The sequence below is a fragment of the Alligator mississippiensis genome, chromosome 12 (assembly GCF_030867095.1).
Source record: "Alligator mississippiensis isolate rAllMis1 chromosome 12, rAllMis1, whole genome shotgun sequence".
Lineage (NCBI taxonomy): Eukaryota > Metazoa > Chordata > Crocodylia > Alligatoridae > Alligator > Alligator mississippiensis.
The window spans coordinates 21,104,634-21,127,952 of NC_081835.1; the positions used below are offsets into that span (position 1 = coordinate 21,104,634).

The following is a 23,319-nucleotide window of genomic DNA, read 5'->3' on the forward strand; positions in this document are numbered from 1 at the left end:
ATTTTTTATTTTATTCTTTGCTTTTGGATAATAATACATTGCTGAAATGTTGATAAACACTTGGAAATGTCCATATTTACAACCACATCTTCAGACACTAACATTGTACCAGTGATTTTTATATCTAAGTTTTTATGAGCCAAGTGCTTTGTTTCTTTTATATCTAATCATTCTATCATCACAAAAACTCAGGTGTATGTGTGCAATCTGTTTGACTGGGCAAAATGAATGTCTACTGTAGGCTTCTAGCTAAGGTTCTTTATTTGTACATACAGACATGACAGCTTTTTGTTATATAAAAGCTTTAGTCCTGATGCTGTAAAGGGATTTGCACGTGTGATTCGTTTTGCCTGAATAATACCCACGTGGGTGGATCCTTTTGTAGGATTAATGTTGTTTAGCTTTAAAATTGCATGTGCAGCTGTAGATGCTGGTGGAAATTTGACCTGTTTTCTCTGTCACTGGAGGTATTGTATATTTTCTGTAATTATAGCATGTTGAAGTCCCACCTAAATCTGGAGTAATTACTTGTCAGCAGCCACTTCTTTTTCCCCGTGGCTCAGTTTCCCTGTGTGGTTATGCCCTGAGTTAGTACTGTAATGTATCTTTCATGAGTGGTTTCCTTGACATGATTAAATTTAGGTCCTAAATCTGTAATTAACTACAAATGGATGTTCTAAGGGGAGCTTGTGTGGGTGCAGGCATATGCTCCAATTTCAAGCAGTGAATTGTGAAATCAAGGTCTGGAAAAACTGAGGGCTTGTTCCAGTGAGGTGTTGACTGTTCTTCTGATCTAGCAGAGCCACCAAAGTGCATTATTGACTTTCATCATTTAAAAAAGCCTGAAGTCAGCTGGCAGGCAAATATGAAATCAGAAATAAATTAAAACATTATATTATTTCAATAAGTTCAGCAAATAAATGTAGAATAACACTGAAGAATATGAAAAAATATATTTACATATATATTTACAAATTCAGCATCTTCTTAATGATAAATGTTTGTGAAAAATTTAAAATACAGTACACTATTTTTAATATAATATGGTTGACCTATATATTAAATCCATGTTGTAAATGTTTCTGTTCTGCATTGTAGAATATTATAATGGCCAGGCTAGACAAAAGACGTAAAGGAGTATTTGGCCCTCCTATGGGAAAGAAGTGTGTCATCTTTGTGGATGATATGAATATGCCTGCTTTGGAGAAATATGGAGCTCAGCCTCCTATTGAACTTTTAAGACAGTTTTTTGATCATGGAATTTGGTAATTATTCAAGACAGTTAAAATTTTCAGTAAATTGTTGTTATGTTATTCATTTATTTAAATGTAATCTCCAGAACTAAAGACAAAAAACAAAAAAAAATTCAATTGTATAACTTTCCAAATGCCATCTTTTTAGCTTTCATGTATGAATTTCATCCCATGGTTTGTGTATCCGAAGTTAAAACTAATGATTAAAACCTTAGTTATACACAGAGAAATCATGCGGCTGAATTCATGAACCCAAAGGAAGCTTCACCTTGTTTAACTGGAGTCCATAGACATAGTTGTCTTAATTTAAGCTAAAGTGGCATATCTAAAATAATATGTAATGTTAGGTATGTCTAACATTTAAAATTACCTTCTGTGGTTGTAATTGTGTAAATATTGCACTGCAATCTGTTTTGAAGGTATGATTTAAAGGATACTTCTAAAATTACACTGGTTGATGTGCAGCTGATAGCTGCTATGGGACCTCCAGGTGGTGGAAGGAATCCTGTTACATCTCGGTTTCTGCGACACTTCAACATTTGCACCATTAATTCCTTTAGCGATGAAACTATGGTCCGTATCTTCTCTACCATAGTAGCCTTCTACCTCCGAAATAATGAATTCGCCCCTGAATTCTTCACAATTGGAAACCAGATTGTCAGTGGTACTTTAGAGGTAAGAAGAATTTCATGAATGTTCTATTTTTTCACTATTTGATCCATGGTGTAGGGATTTCATATAGCTTTTCCCAATTATGTTGGAGTTCTGGAAATTAAATAATCTGTTTCAAAATATAGGTGATTCAGCATATAAAGATCTGAAACTGACATTTTCTATGATTCAGTCTTTCACAAGAGGAAAAAGGGTCTTGTGGTTAAAGTACAGAGCTGGGAACAAGAGGCGTGGATTGTAATACTAGCTCTGCTACAGGTTTTCTATGTATAGTTCATTTACACTTGTTGTACCTTACATTTGTGGATTTAGATTTGTAATGTGTCTACTGTACAGGCCTACTCTAAGGGTTGTTGAATATTTTCAAGGTGCTTTTTTAATTCCTTGTATCAAAGGCTATTGAAAAGTAAAGTACTGTTATTGGAAAAATATGATCTACAGATTTTTTTTGTTCATTGTTTTTCATATTTAAGGTGTATAAGAAAGCCATGAAAAACCTCCTGCCCACACCAGCCAAATCCCATTATACATTCAATCTGCGTGACTTTTCACGTGTTATCCAAGGCTGCTTGCTCATTAAGAAAGAATCAGTTGAAAAAAAGCAAACAATGATTCGTCTCTTTGTTCATGAAGTATTTCGAGTATTTTATGACCGCCTCGTTGATGATGCTGATAGAGCCTGGTTGTTCAGATTGGTGAAAGATATAGTGAAAGAGCATTTCAAAGAAGGATTTGACCAAGTTTTTGCACATCTTAAACAAGGGAGTGCAGCTGTAAGTATTACTTTTGGCATTGTAACATTCCTTTTCCTTATTTTCCGTATCATAATTTAGGGCCAGGCAAATTATTGGCCAAAAAAATGCAATTTCCTGTCAACAGAAACGTTTGTGAATTTGTATAAAATTTGGTATTTATTTTTGTCCTAAAATTGAGAAGAAAATGTTTGAAAAGGTTTAACTGTTTCATTTGAATATTTTCCAAATGAAATGTTTCAGTTGTGAGTGTGGTATCTACAGGAGGAAATTTGATGATAAAGATTCTTAATGAACTGTCAAAATTTGGTTTAATGGATAAAGAAACCTTCCCTCTTTGGATTTGGCCTATAAATTGCTTATTGTATCATAACTTGTTTTCTGTAATTGTTATTGCATTCTAACGTTTTGGATGTTTTTCATTATGTAAGTTCCCTCCCTTTTTGTCTTTAACCAGTTAATTTATGTGTAGGAGAAGAACTAACCTTATGGCTCTAGTTCAGATTTCCTAAAAGGAGGAAGGATACTACATCCATGCTGGCGTTAATTTATGATGCCCTTGAGGTCTTGGTTATTTTGGTGTATGAGAATATGAATCAATTTGAGTTAATTGTGTTACAAGAATTAATAAATATGTTTACTACATACTGGATGCATCTATGTGTTCATTAATGCACTGTAGTTACTGTGCATTAAGTTGGTACTTGCATAACCAAGTACTAAATCAATGAGCAGGAACTGGTGCTACTGTGCAATAGTGCCAATGCATGGCTTTTTAGTGATGCTAACTGCTAGTAGCCTAAAACTACTGCACAGTAGCATATTAGCATGGGTTTTGCCCTGCACACTACTGGGCAGTGTTAATAAGCTACCACACAGTTAGTTTCTCATGTAGACACATCCATAGTATAGGAGCAATAGAAACTAGGAATAGATAATACTATTTTGGTGATTTTGGCTATTCCCTAATGTAATGCATTTCAGAGCTTCTGTTCATTTTCATGTACATTCAGTGGCGACGTGTAGGGGGTGCACATGCACCCCCTGAAAGCACCAGTGCATCCCTGTCAGGCCACTCTCCCTGTTTAGCTGGTGGGCAGAAGGGCAGGTGGGAATGCCGGTACACACCCTGCGAGCGCTGGCCGGGGAGCAGGGCTGCTAGCAAAATCATTTTTTGGTGAGTGTAATCGGCTGTGGGGGCCACCCCCCTCAGTGGGATCAGCTGCCATGGCCCCACCCCACCCCAGTTGCTGACTCAAGAGGCACCAGTCACCTTGTGTACATTTATTTATTATCTAATTTGTGTTGGAAAGTTCTGACTTAAGAAACTGATCATTAAACTTCACTTCATAATTTATTGAAATTTATACCATAGGTGACTGAGGAAGATACTAGGAGTTTAGTATTTGGTGACTATATGACCCCTGACCTTGAAGGAGATGAAAGACTTTATATTGAAATTCCAAGTGTTCAACAGTTCAGTGATGTTGTGGAGCAGTGTTTAGATGAATATAACCAAACCCACAAGACAAGAATGAACCTTGTAATTTTCAGGTGTGTTATTTTGTATTATATTATTGTATATAGGAAAAGTGCATTAAGTACTTTGTCTATCTTCTAACTGCTGTTAAAAGCAATATGTGATCAGTAATGGAAACCAATTATGAGGTTGATTAAATGCAGCCAACACTGAGCATGACCATAAAATATATTGTCTATATTGGGCAAACATGCTGAGTGTACCCATCTGAATAACATGTGTGGTAGTGCTCACTGAGTGCAGTCCCCCCCTTTTCAAGTTATGGTGATTTTTTTTTTTGGTAAAAATCTATCTATCTATCTATCTATCTATCTATCTATCTATCTATCTATCTATCTAAGATTATATGTATCTACACTCCTAGTATCACACCACAAAAAGAAAAAAACCTTCACCCATTACAAAACCACACCCGCACACCCGTACAAAGGCCCTCTGGCCACCCGAACCCATTACAATATCTGCATCGTGTGCAACACACACAAAACAAATAAGGAAAACCTGGTTCCTCGGACCAGGCAACACTTCCTTTCCATCCCCACCCCGCTTGTGGGGTCACATACTCAGTTCAAGTGTCCTCTCCATTGTTGCTCCAGCTCCCACTGGAGGACCCGCTGCTGCTGTTGCTATCCTCTGTTCCGCTTGTCCCTTCCTTTTCTTTGCTGCCACCGCCCCTCTCTCCACTCGGGGGACGTTGGATGATCCTGTGCCACATGTCTCTGTGCCAGGTGACTTTGGCCACGTCCTCTTCATCCTCCACTACCAATTTCTGGTAGTAGGTCTGGAGTTCGCTCAGAGCCAATTTCACGCAGCCTAATACCTCTGCATCCATTTGCCTGTACAACAGGAGGTTCCTGGCCTTCCACAGGCTGCTCCTGATGCAGGACACAAACTGATTAAAACAGAGTGACGGGCTCCCCTAGTGTTTGGTGAGGTGCCCATACAGCGCTGCTTCTCTAGTTAGCCAGCTGACACCAGTCACCACTTCACAGAGCTGCTTCACCCTTTTCCATACCTCCTTGGTGCAGGTACAGAGCCAGAGGAGGTGGTCAATTGTCTTAGTGGCCCTGTGGCAGTTGGGCCATGGGCAGCTGGGTCTCCCCAACTGCCCCCTCTATGTCTTCGGGCCCTCACTGGTAGAGCTTGGTGAGCTATGAACTAGTTCAGGTCCTTGTGATCTTTGCTTAGATCCTTGTGGTGGATGCGCTTCCACACAGCCTGGCACATGTCACCTGGGAGCAGGTCCATGGGACATGTAGTATCCTTTAGTCTCACCATGTCCTGGATCTTGCTGTGGTTTCTCATGGTCGCTGGGCCTGCGTTCTGCAGGCCATACACCAGGGGTGGGCAAAATGCAACCCGAAGGCTGGATGCGGCCTGCCAGGCCATTCTATCTGGCCCATGGGGCCCCTAAAAAATTTAGAAAGTTAATATTTATCTGCCCCTGGCTGGCTGTCATGCGGCCCTTGATGCCTTGCCAAAACCCAGTAAGCGGCTCTCTGCCCAAAATACTTGCTCTCCCCTGCCGTACACACTGTGGCACTGGTTCAGGGTCTCGTAGAACCAGGGTGCACCCAAGATCCACTGTCTATGGTTGGTCGGGGTGAATACTCCCCAGTGTCTCAGGATGTACCCTACGAAGTATCTCACGAGGCAAGCGGTTTTGGATTCTGCATCCGTCACCAGCTTGCAGATCAGGCTCATATACTTGGCCTACAGGAACAGGAGAATGCCCCTGGACCCCTTGTCTTTGTACAAGGTCTTCTGGGTGACCTTTTCCCATCTGGAGCCCCAGAAGAAAATGCACATGGACCTCTGGATCCTGTGGGTGACACGCTCAGAAGAGGGGAAGACCAGTGCCGTGTACAGAAGCACTGGTAAGAACACCGCCTTCACAAGCATGACACGCCCCCACATGGAGAGAGAGTGCATGTGCCACAGCCCCAGTTTCTGCTTCATCTTTGCCTCTGTCTTCTTCCATGCTGTCCTGCCGCTCAGCTTGGGTGATCTACTACATTGCATACATTTTGATTTCCTCTTCACTCCCACAGCTGAGCTGCACCTTTCTTTCCTATTTCCAATGAGTCCTGTTTCTTCACCAGCCTTAAACATGTAACAAACATCAAGCCAGGGCCCCAAACAGTTCACTCAGAATCCCTCTGTTAGTCCCTCTCTCAGGCTGGCGCATATGATTAGTGTAGCCCATGAGGTGAAGCCAGACCAGATTTCCCTGTGCCTTATCTGCATATAATTGTTTTGGAGGATCCCAGAGCTCATGACAAGAATGCTCAGTTCCAGTCATGAGTGGGTGCTCATTAGCACATGTATCCTTTGTCAGGGGTATCTGGAATGCACACATACTGAGTAGTTCTGAACTGTGGGGGCACTGTGTCTTGGAATGCTGTTGACTCTGGTGGGGCCCAGCCCAGTGAACTATATAGTAAATCATGGGCCTTTTGGCTTTGGATTAATATCATGCCTTGTTTATGATAGATATGGGAAGTACTGTTACCACTAAGGCAATTTTCCCAGGGGCAGGGGATGGCTGTTTTTCTGGCATTGGGTAGTACCTGGGCAGAGGTAATGTATAATTACCAGGGATGCTGGTTTTGTGTTTCCCATGGAAAAACAGACAAAACCACAGATTTGCCCTTTGTTATCCGAGAAAACATGGATTTCTCCTTTTAGCAGAGAAAACCACAGATTCCCTGCTTTTGAAAACAGTTCTGCAGGCTGGTTGAGCTCCAGCCTGCAAGATCTTTTTGGAAACTGGGTGGGAAACCCCTAGCCCTGCCCAGAAGGGAAGGGGACAGGGGAAGGGCGTGGCCTGAGGTGCTCAGTTGGCCACAGTTCCACTTAGCTCAGCTGCACTCTTTGCTCCTGGAGCCTGAGGTAAGTGGGGCTTGCAGGGGACTGGGGGTCCCTCGGGCTGGGGGGGGTTGCAGGTCATGGCTGGGGGGCACCGGCAGGGCTGGGGGGAGCCAGGAGCCAGCCCCGCACCTACCTGAGCAGGCAGAGCAGTAGGGGAGCCAGCTCCATGTTGCTTCTGCTGCAGCTGCCTGCTGTTGGGGGCAGGGAGCTGCAGACTTGGGTCCCTGGCCCCACAGACCTGGCAGCTGGAGGTCCCCTCTGGCAGGAGTGGGGGGCAGGGGCTGTGGGGGAGGGCAAGAGGTACAAGTAGGGTGGGGGGCTGTTTTGGGGGCAGCGAGGGACACCAGCAGGGTTGGGACGGCTTTGGGGGCAAGTGAGGAGCACCAGCAGGGCTGGGGGGGTTATTGAGGGGTTAGTGAGGGGCACCAGGAGGGCTAGAGGGTGCTGTAGGGGGCTTTTAATTTTAATCATGAATTTTGGGGGTTTTATCAGAGAATTTGTGATTTCTTTTATCAGAGAAAACCAGGATCCCTGATAGTTACTCTCCCACTTCCATTTCCAGTGAGAAGATCTTGCTTTATGCCCACTTTATGGAACTGGGAGACTCTTCCCTAGCTTGCTCCTACAGCCATATGGCTGAGGGCAAGCAAAACCTGGGGGCATCCAAACCCCAAGCCTTCAGGTTTGGGCCTGCACGTAAGATGCCTGCCAAATGATTTGGAAACATCTGAAGCCTCAGGTGGGAGTGGAGGATGTTTGCCAGTACTAGGGCCATATGTGGTTCTTGAATGACTCGTGGTTTTGGGATTGATTTGGATGATTTGGCTTGGAACGTGAAAAATTTTCCTTAAAAAAAAAAAAAAAAAAAAAGCCTCCCCCAAAAAAGCCTTGTTTATGCTATATATAAGGAAGTGCCAAAATGCTAGTTAAAAATGTGTTTATGGAATACCTGTGCTAAAACTTTACCTCAAAAAAGGTTAAATGAATCAATTCAGGGTGAACTAGGTCTATATGTGCTATGTGTAACTTACTACAGTGATATTTATTTATTTCAAGGTCAGTTTTTTCAAATTCGTTCCTCACTGCCACGTGCTCAGGGAGAGCAGAGTCTGACAGTGAGGAAGAGGGGAAGAGCCTGCAGGGGAAAGAAGTTCTGGGGAGCAGAGGGCAAAGGCACTAACTATCCTCCCAGGTTTCTTTTCTTTGCTGTAGCAGTGGGAAGGGGACAAATTAAAGACAAACCTCCCATAATTAGATTCTATACCTGGAAAATTGTATCAAATTTATATATTTTCTATATATAGAGTCTAATTATTGGGGAGTCATCTTATAATCAGGGTCATCTTATAGTTGAGAAAATATGGTAGTTTGGGGTGCTAGATAATGTGACCATATTATATTTTAGAAGGTGTACCTTGCCTTTCTCTTCCTTTTCACATGTCTAGACCAATCTGTCTTATCTCTTGGCAGATATTTGGGCAATTGAAGTGATTTGATTGGGAAGCTTATGCAGCTTATTCCTTTAGCTGTTTGATGACTGACGCGATGTTTTTGTCATGAGGGCCCTTTACTGAGTTGCTTCTGGGGTAGCATTCTGTAAACCTCTGCACCAATTCCAGTGCTGCTCTATTGGTGCATTGGCACTTCTTCAATTCGTGGGGAGTCATACCACTTGTTTTGCAGCCAGGGGCATGGTGACAGAGCACTTCAGGTGTCTTTCTACAGTTCTGGAAGCATGAGTTCTAGCCCTCCTCTGGGCTCATATACAGTTGATTTAGCTATAAATGGGTATTTGGTCATGCAATCAAAGGTAACCAGACATGGTGCTAGCCACTTCACTCTGGTATGTCTTAACAACACTATCCCAGTGGACCATTAAGCTTGGATGGACCTTCTGTCCTTGCTAGCAGACTCCAGACTTTCATTTTACCCTGAGTCTAAGGTGCAGCACAACTATGGTCCATTTTTGCTGCTGTAGCTTGTCTATAAGATTTTGGCTATGCAGCCTAAGCCATTGATCTGGAAATGTAATGCACATACAAAAATCTTGACATAGCTTCTGATGTATTTTTTGTCCAATTAGGACAAGTCAAAATTTATTGTCTTTGAGATGATAATAGGAAAAAAGTTAGCTCATAAGAATACTATTAAAATTTTGGGTTTTTGCATCATTTTAAATGAGCCCTACATTCCTTAAAAAGGAATTGTTGCTCCCTCTTAGTAAAAGTTAAAAGCAAGACCTTTTCTGGGGCGGGTGAGTAAATTGGTAGAGATGCTTCTTTATCTGCTAGTTGAGAAAATTATCAGAAATGAGGGTGGGACAGTAGCTTTTTTTCCTGCTCCAGTGCACTAACTTTTACTTTCTTCAAGTGGTTCTTTTCATAAGGAAAACATTCTTGTCTACTGATTACAGCTGAGACCTAAAGTTAGAGAATGGTAATATACTTTCTAATCCATCACATGTCAATGAATCATTTAATCACTGTCTCTGTTTTTCCATCTGGAAAATGGGAATAATATGAACCCATCTTTAAGGAACCTTATATGCAAAGTTATATAAATGCAAAGATAATGATTATATTTATAGTTTATTATATTTTAAGCATATTATTTTAAAACCTTGGTATCTGATAAAAGTACATGAAGTGATATGTCACTTAAAAGTTAAAAGGAAAAAAAATTAAAGGGTATTGCATTTCATCCATCTAATTCCACTTCCGCTTGTAAAAGGAGAACATTTTGATTTGGACAAGGCTCAGGCTGATAATAAACCACCTGTTAAAAAGGCAGATGACAGTAAAAAGCTTCCAGTCCTCTTTTGTAGAATTCATTAGAACAGTTAGAATACTCAGACAAACTCGAGTATCATTTCCATCCCACAGGTACATGAAAGTCTGAGAGCATCTCTTCCATACTTCTGCATAGGAGTGGCCTTTTGCCTTTCTCTGTCCTTTCACACGTCTACACACACCTCTCTTACCTATTGGCAGATATCTGTGGCAATACAAATAGTTTCATTGGAAAAGATGTGCACGTTTATGCTTATTCCTTTAGATTAACACAGGAAAATGCATTTAGAATTCCACTAACAATTCCTTCATCCAATCCTGTTATTGTGACATGTAATATGAATATAAATTAATATAATACATTTGAGTAATTGTAGCATAGTGGTCCACTTGAGTTGTCATATATATGACTCTTCCATTGGTCATTCAATAAGTAGTGTTCTTCTTTTGGGCAGTAGTGCGTATTCCAAGGCACAGCATCTCTGCAATAGATTGGAGGTTGGGTCACCTAACCATGCCTTCTTCCAAAGAATGTTTCACTCTGTTTCCCAGATAAGCTATACTCTGTATTCTGAAGGGGGTGGGAAATATTTTATCTGTCCCATGTTTTTGCTTATGGATCCTTCCCTAATAGATTCATACTGTTTTTACATTACCAAAAATGTATGAGTAATGGAACTACCGTGCATTAGAACTGGGAGGTTCTTTTCTGTTATTTCCTTCTTTTTGATTGATGTACCTCTTAATGCAGACCTGTTCTTTTTCCTTTCCCCAATCTCTAGAGGGTGATATGTGTAAAGTGGTTATAGTTTTAACAGATTTGAACGATCAGTTTGTTGCTGGTCATGTGTTTGTATTTATGTTGGGAAGACATATTTTTCTTTACAACTTTCCTAACTTCCTGACAGAACTTAAATGTATTGATTTAGAAAAATCTCATACGTACATAAGTTGTTCTTTGTCATCATCATGATTAATGTATTTCAACATTAGGTACGTGTTGGAACATTTGTCTCGGATAAGCCGTATTTTGAAGCAGTCAGGTGGAAATGCCTTACTTGTTGGAATGGGAGGAAGTGGACGTCAGTCCTTGACTCGTCTGGCTACATTCATGGCAAAAATGTGTGTTTTTCAGCCAGAGATCTCTAAGAGTTATGGTTTGAATGAGTGGAGGGATGATCTGAAGGTAAGTATTACCACATATGTGTATATATGTTTCTGAATTTTCCAGAGGAGTATTCTAGATAGTACAATGTTTTGAATGAACTGATTTTATCTTTTAGAACCTGTTGAAGAATGCAGGTGTGAAGGGCTTGAAAACTGTTTTTATAATCACAGACACGCAGATTAAAGAAGAAGCTTTTTTGGAAGATATTGACAGTGTGCTCAATACTGGGGAAGTACCCAACCTTTTTGCACCAGATGAAAAACAAGAGATTATGGAGGTATTCTTATGAATTGATTATATATTTCTGAAATGTACTCTTCCTTAATAAGCTTTAAAAAGGGGACTATACATCAACTAGCCACTGCCACACAATTTTAAAACAAAATAGGTTTTAAACTGAGGGTTTTTTGCTTTGATCTATCATGAAGAATTTAGCATAGTACAAATTTAATAAAGAGAGTGTCTTAGGCTAAGTACATCTCATTTAATGATTCCTACTGAACATTGTTACAGTCCTTAAGGGTGTTTTCAGAAGTTACATTTTCCGCGTGATGAGGCCCCTGAAAGTGCTAAATGTTCATGGCTGCAGAGCACTTTAAAGTGGCCAGCTGTGTGAAAATTTAACCCGCATCTGATGAAGTGTCAGACGTGGTGCTGTAAAGCAGAGCACCTTAGGGAGCCTCTGTATAGGTTCCCTGTGAGTGTTAATTTCAGGCAATTCTGCCCACATCCCATGCAGCTCTGCAGGGCTGCCACAGAGAGAAGGCAAGAGTCTCCTCGCTGCGCAGGGGAGACAGGGGGTGGGGGAAGGGAGCCCCACCAGCTGCATGTGCTCCGTCCCCAGCTACCCCTACTGGGGTCCTGGTGGCAGCTGTGCTGGGCCCTTGAGGCTCGGGGGGGCTCGCTTCCCACCTCCATGTGGGACGAACCCCCCCACCTCATGGGCCCAACCTGGCTACCCCTGCTGGGGTCTTGTGGGGAGCCTGGCCAGGTCCGCGCAGTGGCGAACTCTGTTCCCCCTTCCCCCCAGCTCTGGACATGGCAGACTCTGCTGCTGTCAATATGCTTGCATGGGGTGGGGGAAGGTGGGGAAGGGAGCCCCCCTGCTGCATAGGATTGGCCTGGCTGCCCCCAAGATCCCAGCAGGGGTAGCAGAGAGGGAGCTATGTGGGGGAGGGGCTCCATTCCTTCTCCCCCAGCTGCTGCTGACAGTTGCCAGCTGGCAGGGGGAGGCAGGGCTGGGGAGAGGGGTGGCCTGGCAGCCTCCTGGGAGGCTGCTGGTGTGCCCCTGCTTTTTGGCGAGGGCTGTTCCAGGCAGACTCCATGCCCCCACTAGCCAACTGGCAAATGCTGGTTGGATTCAATGGCACTCTAGCTCACGGCACTTTGTACAAAGTGACGTGAGTTAGAGTGCCTTCCCAACAGACTGCCTTTACTTGTGTAGATGTCCTTAATTAATATATTTGTAAAATGGAGTGGCTGATACCTATCTGCCTCTTATTTTGCCCTTGTACTTCTGCCCACCATAATACATCACGTATTTAATCTTTGCATGTAGCCAACGCTGAATAACTGCAAATGTTCTAAAGACTTAATTATGCTGCACAGGAGATGAATGGCCTGTGTTTCACTTGCTGGAAGCCCAAAAAGTTCCCTGGACAATGCAGTCTGCTTCTGTCTTTTTGTTGAATGCTGTGTTAAGAGCAAAATTCTGCTCTCCATTACACTTGCAGCTTACAACAAAGTTCCTGCTTTGGTTTATCAGAGGGCAGAAATGATCCATAAATATATTTATTCAGTCACACCTTCATAAAACAGGCTTAGGTTTACATTTTCACACAGTGCTCACTAATTTTTGTCATTCTGCATTTTTGAACATCAGCCTTGTAGGTCTTAAATTGGGCACCTAAAAATAATAAACAATACGTTGAAAATGTAGGTTTTAGTCTTTTCAAAAGTCCATGTTAAGCACACCATCCATGGTGTTTTGTTTCACTCATTCAAATTGTTTTTCAGTACCTACTCAGATATTTTGATTAATTAGCTATGTTGTTTGATATGTTTGTGTTTTTCTCCCCAATGTGGTATGTTAATCAGTATGTTGAATTCAGCACTCCATATATTTTGGTAAGAAGTTAGGTTATAAATTTAATTGATTCAGTGTTTATAGAATTATATTTTGAGTTTAGCCAAGTATTTAGTAAAGTATGTTGGATGAATTATAGGTCTGTCAGTTTTATGGTTCCTTTGAACATATTCTTTAATTTAAAATAGTGATGTAGCAGTTAAATGTAGTAATTGTTTTGTAATATGTCAACTAGAGTAAATTCATTATTCATGAAAATATGTTGCATCAGAATAATTTAACCTTGAATCTATTCTTGTAACTTTACTGGGTTTTTTATAAATTTATTTTAATTGCTAGATTATAACAAATAGCGGTGATTTTGTGGAAAAGTAATTTGAATTATGGGGATTTCGATAGTCTTTTCGAAGTGCTTCTTGTGCCTTGCTACATAATGGAAGGTAATTTTGCTTTGACAGCATGGTAGTAGATGGTAATGGGGACATGCTTTTTCTTTTAGTCAAAATCTCGGGAGGGAGTGTCCTAGGAGGCGTTTTTGTACAAGTCTTAATGTGACATGTTTTGATGTCTGGAAATTTGAATTTTCATTTACCTGTAGGTAAAGGCAGCATATCTTTTAATGAAAGGTTTTTGAATGTTGCCCCCAAAAATGTTTTTAGTAAGTGGTTCATTTTTTATGAATTTTTAGTTAGGAGACTGGTAGGGCACTTAAAATGTAGATGTGATAAGGAAAAACATCCGCTTTAATGACAGTGGCGTTTCTAATAATGAAGATAATAAGTTGTCCCATCTGTTTATAACTCTTTTAATGTTTTTTATGAGTGGTTGAAGATTGATTTTAATTGCACTTTATTGTTATGTTAGTTCTAAAAGCATAAGATACTTTGTTCCCTGAGGGAGTTCATTTCAAACAGTAATTTTCAAAAGATGATTTATAATATCTCTTTCGGGACCAAATTAGTCAGTTTAATATTTATTCTAATCTAAAATTCTCAAGTAGTCAAAAGCAGAGTATGGGGGTGTCAGGGTTATAGACAAATACTAGTGTGCCACCCAACAATATTATTTAGCTTTTGCTCTTCCAAGTTTATTTTATCATCTTTTTTTTTCTTATTTTACCTGTACTGCATTTTAGATCAGAGGGATGCTGCTGTAAACAATCCATAAATAGGATCATTAAATCACTTTGAAATAATTAGTTAAATTTTATGTAGTAAGTTTCCTCTATCTCAAATGCTATTTCCAGGGTGTTCGTGTAGTAGCTCAAGCTGGCAGTAAACATGAAGAACTCAGTCCTTTGGCCTTGTTTGCTTTCTTTGTGAACCGCTGCAAAGAAAATCTCCATGTAGTAGTTGCATTCAGCCCAATTGGAGATGCTTTCCGCAATCGTCTAAGACAGTTCCCATCCCTCATCAACTGTTGTACTATTGACTGGTTCCAGGTTTGTAGAAATATTTCTGTTCCTGTCTTTACAAATAACTTCAGTTTTCTAATAATCTCTATATTTTCATACCAAATCTTCCTTTACCACCCAGTTGGCAGAACTGTCTTTCTTTGAAAATAGTTAAGACAGCTGTGCTTTAACCTTCTGGTGCTGCGGGTCAAATGAGAAGTACAGGGCCAGTCCAAAGGCTGGATATGGCACATGGGGTTGGTCCATGGGTGCAATCTGGTGTGCTGGCCCAGCCTCATTCACTGGCCTGACACCTTGTGTGGTCCAAACCTCTGTGCCAGATCTGGTCACTAATCAACTCAACCCCACTTACTGGATCTGCCTGCGTGCCAGCCTGACCCTGAACACCAGATGCTGTGTCACACTGACCCAACCCTTCGCACCAGCCCCACTGTAAACCAACACGATCTAGTCATGTCATCTGGCCTGCAGGGCTCCAACAGGTCCAGAAATATGGGAGTAGGGAAGTTGCAATTAATGCAAACACTACTCTCCTGCTGCCAAATGTTTGGACTCATGAGCCAGATGATGGTCTTGTGGGTTGTATCTGAACCACAAGATATCCCAATAAGCCATCTTCACTCAATTGCAAGAGATGACATGCAGTCCTGTGCAAGTTGAAAAGATTTAAAAATATTTTCAATGCAGGATGTTTTATGATGGTTATGACAGTTTTTACTCCCATGAATAACTATGCTGTCTAATGATCTTTGCTTACTTTTCTGGTGATTGTGGTTTTTTTAAATCTTATCAGATAATATGATAGTCTCTATCTCAAGGCACATGAAGTTATTTTAAAATACTTGCTCACATCTTAATGTTGTTACTAGATAGGGCAGTGAATAATTAACCTGAGTCTTTTTATATTAAAATCAGTCAATTGAAAATCTAAAATTTTCACAACTACTGCTGCCAGCTTACAGGAGTCTGCTCCACTTTGGCAGCAAAGGGAAAATGACTGGCCATATTAGAGAGGTTTCACTCTGTGATGGTGTTCAGTAGTGATCTGTTCTGCTAGGGAAGCTAAACATAGAGGTTCTGAAGAAGAATGAATGTCTGGAAAATTGCTTTTAATTGCTGTAAAAATCAATTCTTATAGAACTGGTATTTTCAGCACTTGAACTATATTTGGATCCACTATTCAGTTAACAACAAAACATTGCTTGAGACATACTGAATTGGATTTATGAAAGGGATTATTTATCAGGAATTGTAAAAAGAAAACAAAAAAAAGACTTTTTTAATAAATAAATTTTATGTCTTCTCTCATTTTCTCCCCAGCCCTGGCCTGAAGAAGCCCTTGAACGTGTGGCTAATAAGTTCTTAGAAACACTTCAGCTCACAGACAATGAACGTCAAGAAGTTGTACCCATCTGTAAACACTTCCATACTTCTGTTTTGTCACTCTCTTCAAAGTTAGTTTGTATATCTTTTAAAAACAGTCCAATATTTTTTCATGTAAATAAATGTAAAAAGATGGAAATGATTACTTCGTATGTTATTGAACATGGTAAAATGAAAAATAATAATCTAAAACAAAAACCTGAAATTCAGGTTATAGGCAAGAAAATATTAGTAAAGAAACTGGCTGCTGGACTGTATTGCTTAATTAAATTCTTTTACCGATCAACTGTATTATAAAGATCTTGGCAAGTTTAGAAAATCTTTAAAAGTAGAATAACGGTTTTTGTGGGTGGGATCTTTTATTGGACTAACTGTATGGTTGGGATAGCATCTTTCCCAGGCTTCTTTACTTGAGCCCTGAGGAAGGGTACTTTTAAAGATTCTCTAAGTTTATCCTATCCATGCAGCTGGTCCTATAAAAGATATTACCCACAAAAAACCCTTCTCTCTTGCATTTTTTCTGGACCCTCATGTCTACAACATCACAAATCACTACTAGAAGTGGAGCAGTCGTTCTTTAAACTAACTGACCCTCCTGTTAGTTGTCAGACCTTAATTTTAATCCCACCTTTTAAGTTCAATTTGCTATAATTAGAACAATAATTTTTCTATTCCATAGATTCTTGCAAGACTTAGGACGACATAATTATGTCACTCCTACATCTTACCTTGAACTTATTGCTGCCTTCCGACAACTTCTGACTCAGAAACGTGACACTGTGATGAAAGCAAAAAAAGGATATATAAATGGACTAGATAAACTAGCTTTTGCTGAATCGCAGGTAAGCAGATGCACTTGCTTAGCACCAAAATGCAAACCAGAAACAACAGTTGCTAGAAAGACAAGCACAAAGCAGAACTTTGAATCAACTACAACATTTTTCAGGGTGAGGAGCATAATTCAGATTCTTATATCACAGACCCCCTTCTGAATTCAGTACTAAGTCTAATGAAAACCAGTAAAAACATTTTTGGCTCTGATATGGCCAAAATCTCAACAGAATTTGTGGTTTGTACAAAATGTACCAAAATGACAGATTTCTAATGTACAAGGTGAAAGATTTTCACAATCCAAGACAATGCATTTTGGACAGAAAGCTTGAGAGTGTTATTGTGAGACTGTTCCAGTGAATAATCCAAACATGAGCCTTGATTTAACTTGAAAAATCTCTTTAATATCTCACATGTATTTTGTTCCAAATACCATGTCTTCAGTTTATCAACTTGTCTCTAATTTCCTATTTCAATCTCCAATCAGGGAAAGATTACTAGGTTTTATAGGCTTCAGTCTTAAAAATAGAACCATGATTTTTTTTCCTGTGTGTATTCAGGAAATGTGCATTCCCTTATGGACCACACCCAGATCGTCCAAATATCTTCCCTTCCAATTCAGTAACCTTCCCTTCATGCAGTGTCCCTCAGTGGTTATTGCACTCACAGCAGTGTCTTAGAAACTAAAAGCAACATAAATAGACTCTTTCCCTTTTTCTGCAGTCATTATGTATTTATTTTGTTGTGATAATAATTAGAGATCTTAGCTTCCCTATGCTATATGTATAAACATATAACAAGGGGATAACCCTTTGCTGGATAAAATCCTGGCCTTATTGAAGTACATGACAGTTTTACTACTGATTTCAGTAGAATATAATTTCACATGCTCTTTTCATACTTTTTATTATTATAATATTGATGTTTCTCTGAGTAATATTGATGAATCTGAATAATATATTTGATTTAAGATCACAGTTAAATTTTTCTTTTATTTGCACTATTTTATATATTTGCTACTGTGATAATTTTATAAAGAAATGTCTGTCTAGGTTGGAGAAATGAAGCAAGAATTGGTTGATTTGAAGCCTAAACTGGAGCAAGCTAAACTGGATAATGCAAATATGATGAAGGTAGAACTATACCGATATTTTTTCATTGATAAAATACTTAATTTTCTGTTTCTGTCATGGCTTGAAAATTATTTTAATTAAGAATTATCATGTTGAAAAAGCGGGATTTCCAAAGTTTTCAGTAGGTATGGACATGTATATCCTCTCAGTAGAAGCTGTTGCTGATGAAAGCTCCTATGCAAGCTGTACCCCATAGTACAAACACTGGCACATGATTCACAAAACAAACTCTTAAGATGTCAAATAGGAATAAGGATAAGTTGCTGTTATCTTTACATAATCAAAAAGAAGAGTGGAAGTGAAGAGCTGGCATTTTCTGGGGGGGAGTCTTGAGTCTAAAAAGGTTGAGAACCATATCCTGTGGCACCCTGATAAAGAGGAAAGTCAGAACTATTCTTCAGGAATAAACCCCTTTGAGAGGAGTGTCAAATATATAACCCTGTAGAGCTGCTCTGTCTGTCCTGGCAGGCACCTGGAAATTGAGGGGAGTGGCTTGCCACAGAATCTGGGGCCCTTGTGCCTGGATGGGGCATAGTGATTGGTGGCAGGAGGGTAAATGATGGCTGATACAGCCTCGATCATCCTCCAGCCACTTTGTCTACTGCCACAGCCTACCTTCTTGACCACAAACTCCACTGCTGCCCCAAGCTGGAGTCATCACCACATGCTCTGCACAGGAGCCAGTGCTGCCACTATGCTGTAGTGTATGCAGCGCAGGCATACGGCAGAAGCTGGAGCTGCCATTCTGCCTCTGCATGCCCCCATGCTGGCCCTGGAGCTGTTATCACCACTGCCACATGCCTTGGGCTGGAGTCAGACTTGTCATCATTGCTGCCACATACCCCAGGCTGAATCTGACCTACAAAGATCCATCTGGTCCAAATTCAACCTGGGGCAGAAGCTGAGATTGACACCCCTGACTTAAGGTGTACAATAGACTCAGTGCAGTAATATATTTTACAGCTCCTTTGATTAGGAGTTCTTTTATATGTTGCAAATACTTTGTTAATGTTTTGCATGAATCCAAAATACCAACTGGGTAAGGCCTGTCCAAATGGGAAGAGGCTAGAGTTCTGAAAAGAGATTGTTCAATGTTAGCTTTTTAATGCAAATAATCCCACAAATGTGGTTTACAGCATGAGTGTGAATAGTATGGATACATAGCATCATCTGCATAATAATATGCTTACTGTACAGTAGGGCTGTGCGAAACAGCTGTGTTTCAATTCAGTTTCGGATTCGGCTGTTTCAGAGGACAGTGATTCATTTCAGTGTTTCAGATCACTGTTTTGTTTCATTTCCACCAAATCTCCTCTGAATCTGTTTCAAATGGGCTGCAAGCTTTGTGCAGCCCTACTCCCCAGCCAGGCGGGGCTGGGGGCTGCAGGGCCCCAGCAGGGAGCAGGACAGGACTGTGGGTGGCTCGTCCAGGGGAGAGGGAGGGCCCATGCCCTCTGTGGAGGCGAGGAGATCCCCACGAGGATCTCTGATCCCTGTCATGTCAGGTCACGGAGCAGGAAAGCAGTGCAGAGTAGCGAGCAAGCCTGTTGGTCCCTGCTGTGCAGCTTGGCTACACAGGGAGTAGAGATCCATGCCAGGGGTTTCCTCACCGCTGCTGTCCACCCCGCGCTGCCCTGGATCTCTGCTGCCTGTGGAGCCAGGTCGTGCAGCAGGAACCAGCACTGCCCTGCCACACAACCTGACTCTGCAGGGAGCAGAGATCTGTGCTGGGGTCTCCTTGCCACCGCTGCCCTCCCCGTGCAGCTCTGTGTCACCAGGGCAGCAGCAGCAAAGAGACCCCCCCAGTGCGGATCTCTGCTCCCTCTGGAGCCGAGTCATGCAGCAGGGCAGCAGCGCACAGCTGTTTCCCTGCAAGCCTGGCTCTGAAATTCTGAAATTTTCCAAAACATTTCTGAAACATTTTGGATGCCTCATTTCATTTTGGAGATGTTTTGGAGCCTTCCGTTTTGATTTAGATTCAGTGTTTCAGGTGCCGAAACAGCCCGAGACACCTCCAAAATGAAATGGCTGCTGAAATTTCACACAGCCCTACTGTACAGTATATTTTGTCCATACCTCAGAACCTTAACTGTTCAGAGGTGGGCTTTCAAGTGAATGAGAGGGAGGGGTTGTTCTCTGGTATTCCTGTATGCTATTTCAGACATGAGATATGAGTTCAGGCTTTGGACTGTGTTCTTTTTCAGTAGGTCTGTAGTTGTGAGAATTGTGGATGTAATAGTTATAATGATCCCTCAAACCTCTTAATCAGAGGGATGAAGAGTGGCTTTGCAGAGAAGGTCTTTTTTGTGCTCTGGAAGGGAAATTCATAGCTCCTAGCTATTAGATCTGGTTCTTCCATGGGTATGAGCATTCATCAGTGTATTGGGGAATAAGACTTCTGAGTACAAGACAAGACCCTGAATTTTGAAATGCCTGTCATTACATGCACTGAAGTTATAGGCTGGTATTTTGAGAATAGCTTCTTTAAGTATTACAAGCCAAGTAAATACATATGATTGGTCTTCCAGGATGTTATGATGGGACCAGAGAAAGGCAAGTTAACTATGGATGTATTTGTGAAGCTGATTATACCTTAAAAATATTTTTTGCAAATATATTTATATATCTTCCTCCTCATAAAGTTGTATTCCAGGCCAGAATCTCCAACAATTGCTGTACAGTAAGCTTTGAGGAAACTAAATGTTAATTTTATGGAAACTGGGGAGAATTAGGGGCAGGAAAATCATTACACTGAATAATGTTGATTCCTCACTTGAAAATACAATAGATGTAGTCTGTTACAGACTATAATTATATTTTAAGTTGCTGCCTAATGTACACAACATTATCCAGTAAGTTTTCTACCTTCTATATTCTAAACACACTTTTAAAAGTCTTGTCTGTATTTAATATAATCTTGTTGTTAGATGTGGTGTGTTTTATGATGGGAATTTCAAAGTTTTGGGGACTGAGGGAAGGGGTTGACAACATACAGCTCACAAGCTGGATCCGGCCCATGGTGATGTGTGGCTTTGGCAGTGGCCTTTAGCAGCATTTCCCCAGCAAAAGACTTTGCTGTGCTGTTGCTGGTTAGTGAGGAGCTGTGCCCGTGCCATAGCTGAGGGGCAGGGAGAAACAGTTGCAGGCTGTGGCTCTGAAAAGTTGCCAACCACTGATCTAAGGTACAATCCAGTTTGGTTTCAGGGGTGCCTATATTTCAAAGTTGGAATGTCCAACATCTAGGTGTCTTGACACAAGAGCACAGTACAGTTTGATCAGGTGTAGGTGAATATGTTTTCTCCACAGAGAGGGGAGTAAAGCAAGTACCTTCAAAGGGCAACCCAGGAAGCCCAGAGGTGCCAAAAGTTAGGCAGTGGGAAATGCTGAGGACAGGGGAGATGGTGATCACCATTTTCCCAGTAGCTTGTTAAATAAAAATATTCACCCAGGGAGTTGAAGGCCTGGGTTATAGGCCCTTTCCAGCCTGAAAAGATTCAAACCCACAAGTCCCACGTCCCCAAAGCATGCCATAACCACCAGCAGATTTATTTGTATGGGGAACATCCTCCATCTCTCCTACCGACGTGTCACTCTGCATACAAAACTGCAGGAGTCATGGAGCTAGAAGACAAGCAAGAGGGAGTTCTCTATTTTGGTGGTTGCAACAGTCCTCCACAGGGAAAGAGGCCTTGTTGCTGCTAGCATGATTTCTGCTTTTTTAAGCAATGATGGTCTAATGTAAAATACATAAAGACTCTGTGGTTTGGATGCCTCTAAGGCCAGAATTGATATTGTACCCAGAGTGCCTTTACTTAGAGAACGCCACTCTCGGTTCCAGGTCTAGTTTCAGATTAAAAGCTATTTATGATTCTTTCAGCTACCTAATTGTGTCTGTATACCTAATGATATGAATTCAGTGATGTCATGTTACTCTTACAAAATTCTGTTTATGTGTTGATCTTTTCAGTTTATGTTCAGGAGATAATTCTTAATGCACATTAGATTAATGTAAATTAAAAAGGATTTATGTACTAACTTGAAATGTACAATCAGCTAAAACAACCACTCGAATTTATATCTTCAGGTAGTTGATCAATTAATCGCTATTTATGAGATACTTGACGATCTTTGTTTTCCTTAGATTATAGAGAAGGAGTCTGCAGAAGTGGAAGCAAAAAGGAAAACTGTGAAAATAGACGAAGAGATTGCAACAGAGAAAGCAGCAGAAGCCCAGGAATTGAAAAATGAATGTGAGAGTGACCTGGCAGAAGCAATTCCAGCCCTTGAAGCAGCACTTGCTGCACTTGACACTCTGAAGGCAAGCTAAAAAAAACTCTCTAAAGAGTTATTTAATGTTTCTGCACAACTGGAATTATTTGCCCAAGAATACATTAAGAAGGAAACAAAAAGTTTTAAAATTTTTGTTGTTTGTTTTTGACACCAAGATACACAGTTGCAGTTCAGTAGATTTTCTCCTTGCATTATTTCTCTGAATGCCAGAACACTTTTTTTAGAATCTTATTTTGCTTTTGGGACACAAAGAAAGGACTGCCCTGTTTGAACACTACTTTTTATACATTTTTGTCATCCGTTTAAACCACATGGGTCTTTATTATAGAAGGAAGCTGTTTTCCTCATACAAGGTGAACAAACATCCTCAGCTCTTACTGTCTCAGTGGGAATTAAAATCTCTCAGCACTTTAAAGGATTATACCTCACTTTAATATTTTTAATGTAATATAATACTTTAATCTGTGCATTTTATTTTTAAAATGTCGCTTTCATTTTAGCCTTCTGACATAACAATTGTGAAATCAATGAAAAATCCTCCATCTGGTGTCAAACTAGTGATGGCTGCTGTCTGTGTCATGAAAGATATAAAACCTGAAAAAATTGCAGATCCTACAGGGACCGGAGGCAAGGTAAAATGGTAGATAGCAAGTTTCAAATAAAAATTCATAATATGTTTAATTCTTCTCAATACATATCCCTTTTTCTCAAATGAAAAAATATAAATACATATTCTTAAGACCCCATAAAATTGACAGATGTTTACAAAGCCATATATAATAAAACCGTGTATGCAGGTTGTCTACCACCATAAGGAGAAAACAAAACTTCTAACTTGTATACTGTAGTATTATGGAACCGCTTGTGAGAGAACTCAGGTGATTTACTTGCCATTCTGTAAGGATGCATCTCCAAATGACCACCTCTCCCCCAGTATGATTTTAGGTTGGATTTGGGGAAATATTTGCTCTGACAGAGGCTTCTCTGTCCCTGACTGCCTCCTTAGAGAGAAGTCATCTTCATGAAACATAAGCAGTTCAGAATTTTTTCCTCTTTTTCTTGACATTGTCATCTAGATAAGGAACCTCTTCCTGATATTAGGACATTAGGGTAGATAAAGCCATAAATTAGAAATAT

General features: G+C 40.6%; 1 protein-coding gene across 1 annotated transcript in view; it reads left to right on the forward strand.

Moving 5' to 3' along the window:
• DNAH12 (dynein axonemal heavy chain 12) overlaps positions 1–23,319 on the forward strand; it is a 152,807-nt gene that overhangs the window by 74,162 nt on the left and 55,326 nt on the right. The window contains exons 38-49 of the mRNA XM_014596590.3: positions 1,099–1,265; positions 1,673–1,928; positions 2,399–2,698; positions 4,053–4,231; positions 10,871–11,063; positions 11,161–11,322; positions 14,378–14,572; positions 15,866–15,999; positions 16,608–16,770; positions 17,812–17,892; positions 22,034–22,210; positions 22,683–22,814. Of these exons, the coding sequence (XP_014452076.1) occupies positions 1,099–1,265; positions 1,673–1,928; positions 2,399–2,698; positions 4,053–4,231; positions 10,871–11,063; positions 11,161–11,322; positions 14,378–14,572; positions 15,866–15,999; positions 16,608–16,770; positions 17,812–17,892; positions 22,034–22,210; positions 22,683–22,814 (2,139 nt within the window). The remainder of the gene's footprint in view (positions 1–1,098; positions 1,266–1,672; positions 1,929–2,398; positions 2,699–4,052; positions 4,232–10,870; positions 11,064–11,160; positions 11,323–14,377; positions 14,573–15,865; positions 16,000–16,607; positions 16,771–17,811; positions 17,893–22,033; positions 22,211–22,682; positions 22,815–23,319) is intronic.